Genomic DNA, 19140 nt, shown 5'->3' on the forward strand with positions numbered 1-19140 from the left:
CCTCTCTCTCCGAGCCCCAGGCTCTCCCTCTCTCTGTCTCTCTGAGCCCCAGGCTCTGCCCCTCTCGCTCTCTGGCCCCTGCCTCACCCAGGCCTGTCTACCTGCGGTGAGGCCCCAGCATGACTTTGTTAATGAAGTTGACGATGGCGGAGGCTGGCTGCTCAGGGTCGAGCTCTGCGAACAGGTGGCAGACGTTCTCCGAGGCACTGCCTTGTTTCTTAGCAATGAAGCCGAACACCCTGAGTGAGAGAGAGAGAGACAGAGAGAGAGACTATTAACACTTTCTATAAAAGAGAGCACTAAAGCACAGAATTACAGGCCTGATGAGCTTCCTTAAAAAGCCACCCCCTTGCCCCACCCCACATGACAGTGTCTTCCCAGAATTCCTTCTCAAGATCCTCTACGCTGTACTTAGATCCAACGTTCTCTAAGAATCAGAAGGAAAGAAAGAAAGCTCAACTCACTTGGACGTCGTTCCGTCAGGGTTTGTCCACCTGGAAAACAAGGCAATGGACAAAAACAATGAGGAAGAGTTTTATATTCAGGAAGTGCCATCCTGAAACAGAGGCATTCTGTCAGCCACAGGAGACTACGGATCTGTTTTTAAAACACTGTACTGCAGTCTAATGAACTCCAAGAGACCTATTGTCTTTACAAAACTAGTATCAAACATCTAAGCCATGCAACGGAAGGCATCTCAAACATCTCTCAACGTGTTTGATTCCCAGTTTTGTTGAGTTTTCGTCTTTCAAACAAACAGGAGTGGAGAGTGGAGTAAGCGCGGATCAAGCCTGGCCAGCAAAGCAGGGCTCGGTACTGGTTTGCGTGTGGGCACAGCAGCTAACACCAGCGAGCGTACTGGCCAGGGTTCAGGAGGGGGTCCTGCTCTTACCTCCTGTCCTGCGGATCCACATTGCAGAAGGTCACACTGCTGACGGGGTAGTGCCGTCTGAAGAACAGCCTGGAAACAGAGGTGACAAAGAACACGAATAAGGAGGAGGAGGAGCAGAGCCTAACAAACGTTCCTTCAGGACTGCTGGGGAAACCCATCGGAACAGTCATGCCTGTATTTCCAAAGATGCATCAGATGCAGTACGGGGGCCCGACAACTCATTTCACTAAAACAATCCAGGTTTGCAGAAATCCGCTCGCCTGGTCTGAACGAAGGTTTATAACACTCAGGTTTGCAGCGTGACTGGTTTGAGACTAGGGGTGTGTCGATTCATAGACTCACACAGTGAACCACGATTCTTTTTCTTGACTCTGTGCGTCTGTGTCTGTGTGTGTGTGAGATAGTGCAGGTCTGTGTGTCCTTGCCTGCGCTGGCTGTCCGTCAGTGTGATTCCCTGCATAGACACTTTGAAATGCACGACGGTTGGCGTGGGCCGCGGGTTGCACGAGTGTGTGGCGGCCGTTGCCTTGGAGATGGCCTGGGGTCCCGTCAGAGACTCCGTCTCCACTGAATTCAGGAGCAGCACGTTACAAGCTGGGGAAAAAAATAAAACAGGTCACCTTCCTGTTAAACATACACAGTAGTCTGCAGTTAGACACACCTGTGTAAGGCTGGTTTCAGAGGCTTGGACTTCCTTACCAAGCGAAACCAGCCATTGGGTTGGTTTTGAAGCTTAGCTGTGTTCTGTATAAAACGAAATAGCACTGCATATGTTTCATAATCATTAAACGCTTCGGCAAAATTCGAAATGTTTAAACCCTAAATTATCATCATCGCCCCACCTACAGGACGCCGTGTGAATTGCGCCCTACCTGCCCCCAGTTTCAGTAGGTCCGCGGCTGTGCTCATGTTATTGGGCGCGCTCAGCTCCTGGCTCTCCCCCATGGGATCTGGAATACACGGGGTTAAAGACGACACTATTAATATATTATACATATATATATATATATATATATATATATATATATATATATATATATATATATATATATATATATATATATACACACACACACACACACACACACACACACACACACACTTTTAATTTAGCATTGTATAGTAAAGAAATTACTTTGTATTATTTCTTTGGGAAAATTACTTAACTACAAATCAATTATAAAAGGGCATTTTGGTTTTTCTTTGATAAGGGAACACGTAAAAGTGCCTAGTGCTGAAGAATGCAGTGCTTGTGATACTGCGCCCTCTTGTGGTTGGCATGGGTCGGTGCAGAGTGACTGTATAATGCACTGTAATTGCTACCCTGCCCATCTCAGTCTAGCTTCAAGCCTAACCTGGATGCAGCTGAGTTATGGGTGGTGTGGCATTTTTTCACTTTAGCTAATTACATGCTTTGTAAGGAATTTCCTGACTTTTGTGGCTTCAAGCTTCAGCCAAAAATAGTTTTTCAGGATGCAGTGCTGAGTCGTGTGCGAGTCAGGGTGTGTTTGGAGACTCGCTGTGGGAATACGCACCCTTCTCTGGGATCTTGAGCTTGCAGGGCAGGGAGATGGGAGTGATAGAGTGCTGGTACACCAGAGCAGACAGGCTCCCTGGAAGAGAGAGCAGAGAAAACATCACAGCGTTGACAGCACAGCAGACACGCTAGGAGTCCGTTTTAAAAACACCACACATCAGACATTACCGTAGATGGACCTGCGTGAACAACTCAGCCACAGCGATGGAACGGGCTTTCAAAATCCTGCAGAGCCAAACCAGATAGCTAGCGGACCTATAAATGCGTCACAGGGGGCTTCCATGTCCTTTGGTAGATCTGCTTTAAGTAGGGTGACCACATCCCAGGTACTGCTATCTCTCTACTTTAAGACAAGCAGGACTACAAGTACCACGATGCACTGCGGTATCACAAAAATAAATAGACAAATCCTGGAGAAACAGGAGCTATGTCAAGGAAGGAAATAAGACTCCCATTGCATAGCAGTCTGATCCATTCCTGGTTTTCCTAGGTGTTTAATAAGCTTGTTATCTAAAAACTGAATCTAATCAAGCTTCTCGTAAAACCTGGAATTGGTGAAACTGCTATGCAATAAGAGTCGTGATCCCATCCCTGTATATGGTCATCCTTTCTTAAAGGAGATGCAACTTTTTTGGGTAGCCACCTCGAGACGGTCTCTCGCAGTGCAGTGTTTGATGAGCGACAGACGGCGCGCAAGAAAGTCACTTTGCGCACGGAGCACAACTTATCAAAGGAATTCCAGCTGGTGTGATCGCCACAAACTCTGTGGCAGTGTGCCCCCCGCAACCCCCCTCACCAAAGTGAGGCTCGTTCTGACAGCCCTTGATCTTCACCCCCTTGGGGCCCGTCTCAATCAAGAAGTGCCTCACCAGCTGCTCCAGGGGGTCACCTGACAAGGGAGAGCACCAATCAGCAGCAAGCACAAACAGTACATATTGTAATTATAATACAGCATTGGGCACAAGCTGGGTGTCATGCCTGGCCACTCTGAACCTGAGTAGATGAAAATGAGCTCATAAAACTTACACAGCACCCTGTAATAATAATAATAATAATAATAATAATAATAATAATAATAATAATAATAAAACACAAAGCTAATCAACGTGACATCATTTCCACCTTCCGCGGCTTCAGATGGCTACACCTCATCAATATCAGGGTGCCACTGTTCATTATCAGGTTGGTACAGACTTGGTGTGTGTCAAATCGATTAAGGGCGCGGGTACCTTTGCTGCCCTGTGCGCTGGCGTTGGGAGGCGGCGTTGCCACTTTGAGTGCCAGCCCGTATGCCCCGTGGAAGGAGTTGCTGTCCCGGATCAGAAAGGCTCCCGGCTCTTTCTCCCTCAGCAGTGCGATGGCTGCACAGGGTGCAGGAAACAGGGAAGGGTTCACAAGGGATCAGATTGGCTGGGTACTTCAACACTCCCATTGCGTAGCAGTTTGAGCCATTCCAGGTCTTCCTGTGAGCTTGAACAGTAAGCTAACCCTGTATGCACTGTGTCTAATTTCAACTCACACTGCAAGCAGGAATGGCAACACCTGCTCTGCGAATGGGAGGGTAGAATGTAAGAGCAACTCATTACAAAGGATTGAATCAATGAGATATTGCCTTGCAGTGCTGGAAGAAGCCAGCTGTACTATACACACACTCAAATACAAAATGTACGATAGCAATCACTTGTGCATAATATAATGAACTAATTAAAAAAAATAACGCTTGATGATGCACATGGAAGGGGACCTACCTTGATCCCGGGAGATGGCGGACTTGTACCAGAACCTGGAGCTGTCCTGCACAAACTTGGCGCTGATGGGGCTGACGGGACTGACAGGAGAGTCCGGCTCCGCTTCCCTGACCTCACCCTGATCCAGAGAGAAGGTCACATGGTGCTGGTAGTGGGCAGGGCCGGGGGAGTTCCGCATCGCTGACGACCTCCCATTGGGCGAGCCCGGGCCGGGTGACCTCTCACCCAGGGTTGAGAGCCTCCTCTTCTCAGGCAAGGGGGGCTGGGGGTCCGGAATGGGTGGGGGGATGGTGACGGCAGTGTACCCCGTGTACTGGCTGGGAGTCGGGGGGTTGTGCCCAGCGAAGTAGGCAGTGCAGATGGGGAAGGAGGGGGTCGAGGAGTGACTTTCAGAGGGGCTCCCCTGGCAGGACGGTAAGGGGGAGGAGCTCTGGACGCTGACTGTGCAGGGCTGCAAGTGTTGGGGTTCGGATCCCAGCATCAGGCGGCGACCCAGCGTTGCGAACCCGGGGATAGGAGGCTCATCTTGGGGCGACCTTTCTGGGCTTCTTGGGGCTGGAGAGTGGGGTGCAGAGCTGGGAGGAGGAGGAGGGGATGTGGGAGGAGCTTGGGACTGGGGTGCAGGGCTAGAATTGGAACACAATCCCTCCGTTACGGTCCTGTCAGAGAGGCTGAGGGAGGGGTAACCCCTATGGGACACGTCCCCCACTGCGGTGCCGTTAACATGCAGAGAGACTGAGGAAGGCTGGTTTGGGGGAGAGTCGCTGTTTGTGCCTGGGGCAGCAGGGGGACAGACCGATGTGGGGAAGCTGCCCTGTGGTGTGTGGGATTGAGGGCTGGAGCGAGGTGTGGCGTAGGGGCTGACTGTGGGGGCCTGCAGTGTGTGGGACTGAGGGCTAAGCGAGGCATAGGTATTCCCAGCTCCAGTGGGGGTCTCACCCAGTGACCAATCTTGATGTCCGTTGCTGGGCGGTGCAGGAGGTGCAGGGGGAAGGCTGTAGGTGGTCTGAGAGTTTGGGCTGACGTGGCGGGCAGGGGATGGGTGGGGTTTGTTCGGGGAACCCCCGGGAGTTGTGGGAGAGGCCTGGACAGAACTGGGGTACCCCCCAGGGGAGGAAAGGGGGCTAGCAGAAGCTGGCTGGGAGACGGGTGGCGTTGGATGATCCTGGCACTGGGGCTCGGAGAGGGGGCCTCGATATTCTCCGTTCCGAGGGGGTGAAGGTTTCACAGCCCTCCCTGGACCCTGCTCAGTGATATGCTGCTCCTCTTGTGCTGGGCTGGGGATAGAGAAGGAGAAGGGGCACCCAGGGGGTGGAGGGGTCACTAACACACAGCGTCTGGAAAAAGGATTCGACCACTCGCTGCAATCTGACGTCACAAATTTAAATTCAAAAGCTGCCCACAGCAATCCGTAAAACCAAAATGATCGAATTCATTATAAGACCATGCAGTAGTGTCCTCTGCAGGGCTGGCAGTAAGACTCCCATTGCATAGCAGTTGGATCTCTTCCTGTTTTTAAATAAGACACATACCTATACACCAGGGCTCATCCAGCTCCTAGTAAAACCTGGAGTGGGTGAAACTGCTATGCAACAGTCTTACTTCCATCGCTGCCTCTGTCTTCATGTCTTCAGTCACTTATTGGTAATCCTCTACCCAGCCCAGGCTCTGAACAGAGTGAAGGATCGCAGGATGCTGCACTGTACCTGTCCGGGCTCTGCAAGGGGCTGCTGGAGTGCACGGGGGTGGGCGGGCCAGAGAGGTCAGAGGGTGTGGAGCAGATGACGCGAGCCTCGCGGTGAAGTCGTCGCAGGGTGCCCTGAGCTGCAGGGTCACGCCAGGCCACGCTGTCCACCAGACCACCGTCTAACCAGGAGGAGAGGAGAGAGGTTACACATCGGACAGGTCTGCTGAGTGACTCCAGTTCATTACACCCTCGTAATAAAGTGTTTCAGTAAATCGTTTAAAAAAAAAAAGACAGTTTCTAAACGGTCAGGATAAAAACAGCCGTGACTATTAAACACTTTATTGCGCTAAATATTTCAATGTCAAATGTTTCACTGACAACTTCTGTCCTTTAACTGATTCCGTTTCTTTTAGTATTTTGTGAGCCACGGCAACAAACAGACATCCACGCTAGAATCCGTGTAAACCTGGCCAGTACCTGCTGCTTGGCTGTCTTGCGGAACGGGCTGGAACTCCCTTGGGGGGGCGCCGCTGCTCTCGGGGGTCCTGACAGGCGGAGGAAGGGGGGAGCTTGACTGGGACAGGTTCCCCGACCCATATCCCCGACTCTCAGCAGGAGACAGCGTGCGGGCTGAGGACGCGGCCTGGTAAGGAGAGTAGGCACAGGGAAGCCTGGGAGCCTGGTACCCTCCACTACTGTACTTCAGCTCTGGGCAGTGCGGGACAGGGGGCGGGGGGTCAAAGGTAAACGCGGTGACCTCGTGACCCTGCGGGGAGTGGCGATGGCCGTAGGGGTCAGCCGGCATGATCAGAGGGGCCGCCTGGGGCCCGCGTGTGGCCCGGGCCCTCCTGTGCCAAAGCTCAGCCTCTCTCTCGCGATGAAGGCTCTCCCATTGGTGGAGCTCTGCCTCCTGGTGTGGCCCCGCCTCTCTGTCCCACTGTGACTCTGCCTCTCTGTGGTGAAGCCCCTCCCAGTGTAACTCCTGGCCCCGCCCCAGCCCTGCCTCTCTGTCTATACGCAACGCGTGGAAGGCAGCTATCGACGAGGCTTCCTCGCGGCAGTCCCGGCACGGGCAAGTAGGGGGCGCCAGACTGAGGGGCTGGCCTTCTACGATCAGTAGGTCCCTGTAGGAGGAGGGTGGGTGGGTGTGGGGGTGAGGGTGAGGGTGGGCGTGGTAGGGAGGGTACTCCTCCCTGCACAGCAGCCTGTGTGGAGGCAAGTCTGGAGAGGGGTACTGGTACAGATGTCGGCCCCCCTCGGAGTAAGACCTGTGCAGGTAGCGCTGTGGTGGTGACTGCTGGGGCGGCGGCTGCTGGCTCTGCTGCCTGTCCCACAGCGCGTCCTGGCGGTGCAGCGTGGCACGGTGATGGTACACCTCCAGGTGGCCCCCGTTCCCCGTTCGGGTCAGCCCGTTGTGAAGGCAGCAGCCGTTCTCCCGGCAGCTCTGAGACCGATACCCAGTGCGGCAAGAGCAGGAACGGCACAGGCGCAGGGGCCCTATCCTCTCTGGCTCCCCATCATCCAGGATCGGCGTCTCCCTGTCCCTCTCCTCCCCCCCGCCCCCTCCTCCTCCTCGCACTCCGATGCCCCCCAACAGCCGATCCAGCTCCTCTCTCTCAGCCCGGGACGGGGGCGCAGGGCGGGAGGGGGGCTCCTCGAATCTCTCGGTGGCTGTGGAGGAGTGGCCCGAGTCGCTGCTCAGGGACAGCAGCTGGCTGTTTTCGGTGCTGGCAGGGCTGCCGTTGGGGGTGAGGGAGCCGGCTCCGCGCTTCTTCTTCACCTGGGCGTACAGGCTGCCGTCCAGAGGACCCCGCGTGTGGGAGATATCTGCGGGGACACAGAGAGGGGTTCACAAACACAGTCGCTCTGCAGGTGCAGCTGCAAGGCAATCCTTTCCTTACAAAAGGAAAAGCTTGGTACAGCTTCAGAGGAGAAATTTTGTTGTATAAACTGCATTTAAAAGCAGACACCTAGAAATACTAATAGCGGGAAATGCATTGCTAATGTTGTCTGTCTGCCTGTAACTGCGTTGACAGCTGACTTGTACCTTCCAGGCTGTCCTGGTGGTGCTGGCTGAGGTTCTCGTAGGAGTCCCAGCGCACAATCGGGTCTGAGGTGTTGTAATCCACAGTGACAGCAGGGTCATTGCGCAGGACCTCCCGCCCTGGACAGGAGGAGAGGAGGAGGATGAGGGCTCAGGAACACATGCATTGGATTATTGTGACTTTCACACGTAGTTCTATTTTTATTTAATCATTTTGCAGATGCTTTTATCCAAAGAGACTTAGAGACCAGGGGGTGAACTACGAATCAACAACTGCTGCTGCTGCTCCTGCTGCAGAGTCACTTCAACGGGACCTTGTTTGGTTTACGTCTTATCTGAAGGACGGAGCACAAGGAGGGTAAGCGACTTGCTCAGGGACACACACATGGAGTCAGTGCCTGGAATTGAACCTCCTGGTAACAAGCCCCTTTCTTTAACCACAGAGAAATAAACTCACACGGGCAAATAAACTCACACCCAAATAAACACACGCACAAATGAAGCTTTCTGACCCACCTTTGATTTTCTCTGGTCCCGAGGAGAACACAAACTCCACAGTGGCATCAGGGGGGAACCGGCTGTCTGCTCAGAGAAGGAGAGGAGTGAGAGAGGGAGTGCGAGAGAGGAACACAACACAGACAGCAGTGTAACCTTCTATCCACCCTCAAACCGGCAATAATCAAACCTTCATCTAACACCGACGGCGCAAGTGTTGGGATCCCAGCATCAGGCGACGAACCCGGGGATGGGAGGCTCATCTTGGGGGAACAGAGCTGGGCTGAGCAAGAGGAGGAGGAGGAGGAGGTGGAGGAATAGCCCCGATGGGACGTTACTTCTAAAATGAGCACCATTCCAACCCGCTTCACTATGCTCCCTGAGAAATTTTTTTCCGTTGATCCCCCCTACTTCATCTAAATTAAGCATGACCCCCATAGTCTGGAGGTCTCCTACAGCTCTCTGCCCCCACAGACCTGCAGCAGGACTGGCTCCTTGTTCTCCGCGGAGCCCTGCTGGCTGTACCTGTGCATGCCTGGTCCAGCTCTCCCTTGCCAAACCACAGCTGTGCCCCGTGGATGGTGCAGGTGTGGAACTGCAGCCTGAAAACCACGTCCCTCTCCGGAGCCTGAGCCCGGCGATGATAGCACTTCACCTGGGCGGGAGAGAGAGGGAGGGAACATGAGAAAGCTCGCGAAACCAGGAGGAGGAGGCCACTCTGTTCCCATCGCTGCTCGTCCGGTTCCTACAGTAGCAGGATCTGGGGTCAATTCCTGGTTTCCAAGTGAAGTCACGGTTTGCTTGTCAATGAAACTGGCTTCAAATGGCAGCAGCTGAACAGCTACAGCGATTGTCTGGAAAATTCCTTTGAAGGAATGGAATTGAAAACCAGGAACTGACCCGACCAGGAATCCTAGTAGCTGCTTGATCTCGAATGTGATGATTGAGGGATCGGCTGACACTGGAAGTCCACTCACCATGACGTCTCCTTTGACCAGCATAGCTGGTTCGATGGTGACACAGAGCTTCCTACCCGCTGAACCGTTCATGTTGCTGGAGAGAGGGAGGAGATGGAACAGGGAGACACGTGGGAGAGGGAAACACAATTTAAGGTCTGGACAAAAATCGCTCAATACTTTGTACTAATTACACTGCATCACATCAATATCAGATTACTATATATTCTAATGCGTTTAGTTTATTCACATTTGATACAAAGACCTCTTGAAATATAACAAGCTATGGAACAATAACTTGTTAACACATTGCGCACAGAACACAGACTCTAGGATTGCGTTCGATGCCGGCCGCCCGCTCATTCGTACTCACTAGACTCCTGAGGTGTAGACAAGCTGCATGGACTGGTAGATCTTCAGGAATGGGAAGTATCCTGTAATTAAGAGACACGGCCGGGGGGTGAGACTGCAGGACAGAGGAATGCGCTGCTGGTTCCAGCCTCCACTATAGCCTGCGCTCCAGGCAAGGACTGGGACAATAAAAAAACTTGCACAATGTTAGCAATAAGCTTTTTATTACACAGGATGACTTTATTTTATTGATAATCGGATTCAGTTTTCGGCCTACTGCTAGCGAGACGGCTTGTTCCTAAGGAGGTGGTCTCTCTCTGGACTCACTCACCCCCTCCGTTGGTCTCGAAGCCGGGCAGGGCTGGGATGAGGACCTGGTGCAGGAACAGGGGGCTGCTGTTCATCTTGATCGCCCCCGACAGGAGACCCCCGAAGTAGTAGATGTACCTGCAAACCACCAGTTCAGTGCAGAGCCAGCGTCAGAAAGTCTAGTCCAGCATTCGAACGGCCGCTCTGCTGAAACTCGCGTGTTTCCGAGGAATTACTTTTAAGAAGTGTTGGTCAGCAAGTGTTAAATAAAATTCATTGATCAAAACAGGTTTATATATTAAATAACACAGCCAGACTGATGCTAAATAAATTATACAAAAAAAGCCAAACTGAGGGACAGCATTATTGCAGTAATTAGCAAGTTTTATTCCATTTAAATTTATACTAAAAACTTCTTAAAAAGATTACTCCCAAAAAAACTAATCCGAGTTTCAGCACACCCCTAATAAGAACGCTGCGATGTACTTCACTGAGTGGCCACAAGAGGGAGTCTCAACATCTTCCAATAGGATCTGTGGCTTAGGGTGAAGCCCTTTGTATAATAACCCCGCTGTGGAAGATGTCCCTCATTACCTGTTCTATAGTGTGGTGATACATCTGTTACCTGTCCTATACAGACTAGCACACCTGTTTGCAATGCTATACCTGCTGTTAGCAGCCCTATAGAGTCTAGCACACCTGTTCTGTAACCCTGCACCTGTATGCTGTATCATCTGTTCTACAGAGTTCTTCCCCTCTCCTGTGTTGAGTTACCGGTTCTGGGAGGGCTGCAGCGACGGTGTCACTTTATCTTCGCAGAACTTTCTCATGGCCAGGGTGCTAAGAGCCTGGTCTGCCCTGGAAGGGAGAGAGGGGAGAAGGTGATGTGATAAGGGAGGAGAGAAGGCAGAAATGTGAAAGGGACAGGGGAGGAGCAGGAGGAGAAGGGAGAAGGAATCAGTCTCATTTTCTACCACAGTAAAAGTTAGTTAGCAAAAAAAATATATAAATACATTTAAAAAAAGCCTTACCCTGCTGAAATCTTGCTGTAGTGCATGTAGGCAGCGATTATCACTCCTGTTTTCCCTTTGTTCCCCTGAGGAATAGAGAATTGCTTATCTTTTAATAATTGATTTTCAACCGAATAAAATGATACAGTTCAAGAGCAGTTAAGTGCTGGCTCTAGCCCCGCCCTCCCTGGATTAGGCCCCTCCCCCTCACCTTGCAGTGCAGCACGACCACATGCTGGGGGTCAGAGGTCAGCCAGGTCTCCATGGACTTGCAGATCGCACAGATCTTATCGAGGGGGGGAGCGTGGAGATCAGGCCAGCCAAAATCATAGACCTGACAGAGAGAGAGAGGTTAAATCAACGTCACACAGGATCCCATTCTCAGCACAGCCTTCAAGTGCTGAATAAGTGATCTGTTGAGCTCGGAGCACTGAACTCAAGGAGTTTAGTTTAGTGCTTGTTTGAACTTCCAAGTCCCTCTTCTTCAGCGGCTGTGTCTCCTACCTTGGGGTTGAGCCGACCGATGTCGTTCCTCCTCTCAGACAGATTGAAGAGCTGGAAGAGAAGCGCAGACTCGCTGTAACACTGGAGCTCGAGCCTACCGCCCTGCACACACATCCCCGCCCTGCACACACACACCCCCACTCCTCCACACACATCCCCACCCCACACACACACATCCCCACCCCACACACACACATCCCCACCCCACACACACACATCCCCACCCCACACACACACACATCCCCACCCACACACACATCCCCACCCCACACACACACACATCCCCACCCCACACACACACACATCCCCACCCCACACACACACACATCCCCACCCCACACACACACACATCCCCACCCCACACACACACACACCCACACACACACACACACACACACACACCACACCCCACACACACACATCCCACCCCCCACACACACACACATCCCCACCCCACACACACACACACACCCACCCCACACACACACACATCCCTCACACCTCCACACACACACACATCCCCACCCCACACACACACACATCCCTCACCCCACACACACACACATCCCCCACCCACACACACACACACACCCCACACACACACACACCTCACCCCTGTGTACACACCATCCCCACCCACACACACACACATGTGTTGTACACCCCTCACACACACCACACCCCCCGTGTGTGTGGGGGGCACACACCCTCCACCACACACATGGTGCACCACACACACACCCCTCACACACCAATGTGCACACACACACACACATGGGGAGGGCACACCACACACACACACACACACACACACCCTCCCCACCCCACACACCCACACACACACCACATCACACCCCTCCACACACACACACGTGCACACACACCCCCTCACACACATCCTCACCCCTCCCACACACACACACCCACACCCCCACACACACACACACACACACACACAACCCGACACACCACCCTCACCACTGTGTGTGCCCTCCCCTCACACACACATGTCACACACACCACCCACACACACCACACCAGGTGTGTGTACACACACAAACCACCCCTGTGTGGGGGGACACACACCCACCCCACACACCCCTGTGGGTGGAGTGGGAGTGTTGTGCACACCCCCCTCACACCCCCCCACACACCCCCCCACCCCCTCACACACCCCACACACACACACGTGGGAGACACACACCCCACATCCCCTGTGTACACACCCCCCTCGGGGTACACACACGTGGGACACACCCCCACACACACCTGTGTGGGGGTCACACACCCACACACACAACCCCCACACACACACCCCTCCACACACACACACCCCCCTCACACACACACACACACACACCCCCCCTCACACACACACACATTGTAAGCCCTCACCGTAACAATTAATTAATTTACAACACAGCCATGACTGTTGACAGTCTGTCCCCCTGGTTGTCCCTGACTGTCCGTGTCCACTCACCAGGTACTTGTCCTCGTGTTTGGATTTGAGCATGGACGCCACCTCTTTGAGGTTGCCACGGTAACGCTGCTCCTCCAGCACGGGTGGGAAGAAGACCGAGATGATGCGCTCCGTGATGTAGGTGAGGTCGAAGTCATAGCTCTGCTCCATCACCCTGTCCATCACCCGGTCCACACTGAAACTCCTGAGAGAGATTGAGAGGGGAAAGAGGAGAGGGGGCAGAGAGAGAAAGAGAGAGAGAGGAAAGTGGAGAGAGGGGAGTAGAGAGACAGAGGAGTGGATTGAGAGAAGAGAGGGGGATAAGAATGGAAAGGGCAAAGAGGATAGGAGAGAATGTATAGGGGAGAGAACGGAGAGAAGACAGGAGAGTTAGACATTCCTAGTTTAACTTCATCCTTGAAGAAAGAGGGGGGTGGGTGGGTAGTTACCTTGGAAGAGTGCTCCTCTGTTTGGTGTAGTTCAGGGATTTTGTTGACCCCTAGTAAAGAAAGAAGAAGAAATAAGACTCCCATTCTAGAGCAGCCTGAGCCAGTCCAGGTTTTACACTCTGTGAGCTTGAGAACAGGACTCCCATTGCAGAGCGTTTTGAGCCAGGCTGCAAACAAGACCTCAAAATCAGGCAGCCCACAGAGAGGACTCAGTCTCAGACTGGTCAGATTACATTCCCAGTGAAAGCTGGCTTGGCTCTCCACGCTCTGCAGCAGGAGACTCGGAGTCACGCGGTACTCACCAGGTGCTGGATGTGTCTCGCTGGGGCCGTGCCTCTGCGCTGCTGCGGAAACAAACCAAACAAGCCTCTCAGAAACCGGACACCACAGCGCCGCCGCCGCTCGCAGGTAAAGGGATGAACGAGGGAACGAATGGATGAATGGTATAAAAAAAGCAGTCAAACTCACCAGGTCAGAAGGAGGAGCAGGCTGACAGGGAGTGGACACCTGGAACAGATCAAAAGGGGTCAAAGTTCAGGAGGGAGAGGAGAGCGAGCGATCAGAAGGTCAGCACAAGAGGTCATGAACTCTGTAAGCAAAGCTGGAAAAGCCTGGCCAGTCCCACAGGCCATGCCTGCCCCTGGAGTTAATAACACCAAAACTGTACTAGAGAGGTACTCCTGGAATAATATCTCGGGATCTGAGAACCGCAGGTTTACCTGAACCCCTTAATGGAATTACACCACTATTATTATTATTATTATTATTATTATTATTATTATTATTATTATTATTATTAATGCTTTAACAAGTTAATGTGCAAACAGTATAGTATTTTAATTGCAAACAGTATAGTATTTTAATTACTACCTTGTGCACATTAATAGCTGGCTTGCAATGGAATATGGTTATGTACTGCAGGGATCAAACTTGTTTCAATCGCTCTCGAGTCTTGACAGTGTTTGGATTCCTAATACTTTATTAAGGAAACCACACGTTCCTGGAAACCCTGAGGAGCGTGTTCCAACACTGATCCCTCTCTATCTTCATATCGGAACCGCATGGAAAACTCCACCCGTGTGCTTCTAGTTTGTCACAGTCAACTTGTCAGGTTTCATTCAGGACTTCTAGTGTCTGTTCAGATTTGTTGTAGAGGGTTTGCCCTGAACAGGCCAGCCTCTGTTTCGATCATTAAACGCACACAGTCTCCCCCGGGTGTCCCTTGCTAGAGAGACCCTGCCTGGTAATACAGACTCCACAGTTTCCAATGGAAGGATGCAGGGCTATCAAGAGTCCCTGCTATGCCAGAACAAACAAGCAGTATTCTCGCCCCATCCACCCCCCGCCCCAGGGCCAAAACGTACTCCCAGATTTCCTGGAGCTCGCTGCCTTTCTCTTGGAACACACTGCCAGGCTGTTTGTAAAGTAACAGTTTCTCTTTATTAGAGCTGATCAAACACGCACACACGCCCCCGTCCTCTCTCCTATGAATCGATGAATGGCTCAATTCAGTCAGACTCCCTGTCCTTCAGAACAGAGCTACACCTCTTTTCCTCTTTGGAAATTGACACTAGTGCATACAACAAAAACTGAAAAGCTTGAGTAATGGAAATAAATGGATATACGCACAGCACAGACAGACGGCAGACTGTGCAACGACCCACGTACACAGCAGAATGAGGAAGGCCATCTACCCCTACCTCCAATGACAAGTTTCATGTCATGGCTTAACTGTGTGTGGGACACTACTGGTTCCCAGTCCTCTGCTCTAATTACTAGGCTACACCACCTCCAGATCATACGTTCAGTAGCTGAAGCTGTGTACGGCACTCGAACCCAGCTCTTCCATGCCCCCAGCCCTCGGCTCTAACCACTAGGCTGCACCACATCCAGCATACAGAGTCCACTAGACCACGCTGCTTCCGTCCCTCTGGTTTATTGTTCTAAGCTGCCCCCTGTAATTTGGAGGTTCCTCCAGCAGCGCGTGGGAACGGTGCAAGCAGTCCCCAGGGAGCCTGTGGACAGAAATAGCAGCCGGGGCAGGGACTGGAACAGGACTACAGAACATCCACTCGCACCCAGCTCACTGCTCAGCGATTCCTCATGCAAACCTCTCTTAGACAGGTCTGCCATGGTACAAGCACAGTGAAGTGCAACGAGCACGGGCAGGCACTGGACAGCCCAGAGAGGGGGTGCAGGTCCCTCAGATTCCAGGTGTGTGGAGGGCTATTCTTTCTTAACGTTCTGATCTCAAGTATTGCCAAGCCAGCCCTGTTTGATTAGCACCGGAATTCATTTTGGGGGAAAAAAAAAAAGTCAAATCACCACAGCTGCCAGGGCCCTTCTCGCTGCTGCTTCTCAGCAACGTCACTGGCACGCACACAAACAACGCACGCTGCTGGAATGAAAGAGCGCTCCCCAAGGCGAGGATTTATCTAAACTGCGCTTTACTGTAAACTGAAATAGCTGTACGGTAAACATGGTCATTAAGGAGATAAGTAAACAGGGATCGAGCCAGAGCCACATCCTCCCTCCCCTCGACAGGCCACCCCCAACCCCGTTCATGCGTCACGAAAATAATTATAAAAATAGTCCGGAGAGTTCAGGCGGCTTCGAATCTGGCCTCTGACACACGTTCCAGCATGGGAACACTCTCTCCTGTTCTCACTGCTGATGAACTTCCCCAGAACACGATCCAGCTGTCGGTCAAACATCTGGCAGGAGCCGGAAGCCAACTAAAGTACTGAAATGCCTTGAGATTTATAATCTGCCCTGTTTTCTCTCTCTCTCTCTCTCTCTCTCTCTCTCTCTCTCTCTCTCTCTCCAGGACATTTCGTTCTCATTCCCAAACTCCAACATAATGTAGAGTGGTGCCATTTCTTCAAACTCGCTCTCCTTCAGCACTGCTATCAAAGTCCTGTCCTGTAGAGAGTAGAGATATCTACGGGACCCATTCACAAAAGAACCAGGCTTTCTAAGCCTGCTTTTGGCTTGATCGCCGCTACACTACATCACCATACAAAACAAACAGACGATGGCACAGCAGATGAATACAAGTTCCAGATAACACCTTGATCAGAAGATAAAGCAGGAAGAAAAGGATTACATATCAATCTTTCGATTAGTACTTTGATTACTGTGATAAACCTTCTAAATCCACACAGTCATTTTGCAATTTCCCCATGCTTCCCACCCCCGACTTTATGAAGCAAAATTAGTTCACTCTACAGGGTGACGCAAAAGTTTGGTTTGATACTTGTGCTGCACGGACAGTATGTACTATGCAACAGTTAAACTGCAACAGAGTTCGTTGCAAGCAACAACACCCCAGCCTGCACACACACAGGGCTGCGTCAATAAGCGAAACTCAATCTCTCTCTAATTAAAAGAGATTGCGAGCGCACCCACACGCCTCCCTCCCCCGCTGACATGCCAAGAGCCGCTCGCACCAGCGCTGTGTTTTAGGGAAGGGGAGCTCTGTCTGGACCTGGTGATCTAGCTGCTATATGCTGAGGGCTTGTGGTTTACCCAGCAGCGAATCGCATTTCACGTTTCGGCGAGCACTGGTATTATTTCTCGTATCTAATTGGTTTAAGCGGGCATAATAAATCAAAGCCTGGGGTTGAATTCAGCTGCAAAAGGGGGAGACAGCACACACACACACACACACACACACACACACACACACACTTAGTGTTCATCCATGACTTTGTACAGAGATGGCTGTACAAAAGAAAGCTATAAATGAATGTTACTTCACTTTGACTGGACGTTTTACCAGCGTCTTGCCTGCGTTAACAAAACCCTTCTTGTGCAACTGCATTTCACCCAGGATCCCAACCATTCAGCAGTCCCGTTGATCCACACAGCCTGGGTCACACAACACTTCAAAACCCCTTCCATCGTCAATTAGAAGGTTTAACGTGAATGCAGACAAGCGTTTGGGCTTCAAATCAGGGTAATGCAACAGTGTCCTCTTCAAATGCGGAGAAACACGCAGACACACGCACTCGGCTTCATGCCTGCCTCTAATTTGAGATCCTCGCGCTCCTACAAGCTCGGCTGTTTATTGCCACGTCTAGCTCAGTCCCAACAGAGTGTGTCTTTAAACAAAAAGTGATAACAGTAACAAAATCAGGATTGCTGATCACGAACCAAGCAAAATAACATTTGATTTAAGAAAACACAATCTGACAAATCGAAACAGATCCTATTCCTGGTTTGTACAGAATCCATAAGCGTGCAGCACCAAAAGCGCCACCTATTGAATGAAATTTAATGCGCCGCTCTATATTGAGAAAGGCTGTGACCTTTCCCCTGGGGCGTTTACCCCCAAAAATCGACACCGAACCCTGTATGCACAAGCAGAAGGGCTCTGCATTTAATCAGCTGGGACAGGAGAACATTGACATGACAGAAAAAAACAAAACAAAAAAAACTCAACAACTCAATTAATCCTTACGAAAATGTCCTGGCTGGATAAACAAATAACTAGACTAACAACTACGACAACAACAGTGTAATATGAAAAGACTTACCTAAAAAGTCAGAAATCGAACACACACCTTCCCCTGCAGCGCCCCCTGTTTTCAAAGAGGGCAAGGCAGCAGTACCTGTGTGTGTGTGGTTTCTCAGTGCATCTCCTGTCTCAGTGTGTCTCCCCTGGACAACTACAGTCTCTATCTCTCTCTCTTTCTCTCTGATTGAAATCGACGGCTCCCCTCCTCCCTAACTCAAACACACAGAGGCACAGCACTCTGGCATCCCAACAGGAAAACAGTGACATAAAACAACAGGACTGGCCCAGCTCCACCCCTGCCTGAGCGCTCAGCACTGTGCAGCGAGCACAACATCGGTGAAGGCTTTTTTTTCAGTCAGGATGGGAGATTTTTTGCAAGCTGGGATTTTTTTCCCCCCCCAGTGTGGTAACAGCTTGACTTTGTCTGCATCGAGAGATTTGTTTGTTTAGTTGTTTTTTTCAGAAAGCATGAACATCCAATCTTATCAAGTCATCTATTTTTTTTTAATAACGTAAAAAGGAATGAAAACTGTCCTTGTATATTGATTTAACACACTTTGAACACTCGTGGGTCCTCTTAAAAGAACCAGTGGTTTTTAGTCTGTTATATCGGCTCTTATTAGCTTTTTTAATATCATTACTGGTGTTAGAACTCAGAACGTGCAAACATTTCAAAGTGAATTGTACTGGGTGCAGGGCTACGGTAGTGCGAGTTTAAACCCATGCAAACACTGCACACAAACAGATTGAAACGCTCCTTTAAGAGCAGACTCGTGGTGTGGTGGAGGTGTTCAGGGCAGGGGGATTAGGAAAGCAAACAGCCAGCACACCAGTGTCAGGATGGCTTTGAGGCAATGCTGAGCAGAGCCGGGGACAGAGAGCAGGCTGGGGGTCTGTATCATCTCAAGAGAAACAAGCTGCAGAGAAAGTGAGCCACGCGCTGCCCCCTTAACCTTGAGGCACCCCTGGGAGCTGTGGGGGAGATCAATCTGCTGGACTGTCCAGACAGACCAGCATGCAGTGAGGTAGCGTAAAATATATATTTTTTTATTGACCATCAACATCGGAGTGTAGGATATATTGACAATACTTTGTAGGTCAATTAACTGAACAAAAATAGAACTGCGTAAAAAAACACAAACAGATACCCAGAGAGGGTAAATATACCCGGGGCAGGTTT

General features: G+C 51.2%; 1 protein-coding gene across 3 annotated transcripts in view; it reads right to left on the minus strand.

Moving 5' to 3' along the window:
* tns2a (tensin 2a) overlaps positions 1 to 19140 on the minus strand; it is a 36870-nt gene continuing 17730 nt past the window's right edge. For all 3 annotated transcript variants that reach the window (XM_041241701.1, XM_041241703.1, XM_041241702.1), the window contains exons 4-28: positions 13910 to 13948; positions 13744 to 13785; positions 13442 to 13491; positions 13014 to 13197; positions 11534 to 11584; positions 11241 to 11363; positions 11051 to 11115; positions 10794 to 10877; positions 10042 to 10157; positions 9733 to 9793; positions 9381 to 9456; positions 8929 to 9058; positions 8425 to 8490; positions 7912 to 8028; positions 6342 to 7691; positions 5884 to 6043; positions 4178 to 5454; positions 3659 to 3790; positions 3226 to 3318; positions 2428 to 2505; positions 1765 to 1842; positions 1318 to 1486; positions 893 to 961; positions 465 to 494; positions 1 to 239 (exon numbers count right to left, since the gene is read on the minus strand). In XM_041241701.1, the coding sequence (XP_041097635.1) occupies positions 98 to 239; positions 465 to 494; positions 893 to 961; positions 1318 to 1486; positions 1765 to 1842; positions 2428 to 2505; positions 3226 to 3318; positions 3659 to 3790; positions 4178 to 5454; positions 5884 to 6043; positions 6342 to 7691; positions 7912 to 8028; positions 8425 to 8490; positions 8929 to 9058; positions 9381 to 9456; positions 9733 to 9793; positions 10042 to 10157; positions 10794 to 10877; positions 11051 to 11115; positions 11241 to 11363; positions 11534 to 11584; positions 13014 to 13197; positions 13442 to 13491; positions 13744 to 13785; positions 13910 to 13948 (4782 nt within the window). In that variant the 3' untranslated portion in view covers positions 1 to 97. The remainder of the gene's footprint in view (positions 240 to 464; positions 495 to 892; positions 962 to 1317; positions 1487 to 1764; positions 1843 to 2427; positions 2506 to 3225; positions 3319 to 3658; positions 3791 to 4177; positions 5455 to 5883; positions 6044 to 6341; positions 7692 to 7911; positions 8029 to 8424; positions 8491 to 8928; positions 9059 to 9380; positions 9457 to 9732; positions 9794 to 10041; positions 10158 to 10793; positions 10878 to 11050; positions 11116 to 11240; positions 11364 to 11533; positions 11585 to 13013; positions 13198 to 13441; positions 13492 to 13743; positions 13786 to 13909; positions 13949 to 19140) is intronic.

The sequence above is a fragment of the Polyodon spathula genome, unplaced genomic scaffold, assembly GCF_017654505.1.
Source record: "Polyodon spathula isolate WHYD16114869_AA unplaced genomic scaffold, ASM1765450v1 scaffolds_807, whole genome shotgun sequence".
Classification (NCBI taxonomy): domain Eukaryota; kingdom Metazoa; phylum Chordata; class Actinopteri; order Acipenseriformes; family Polyodontidae; genus Polyodon; species Polyodon spathula.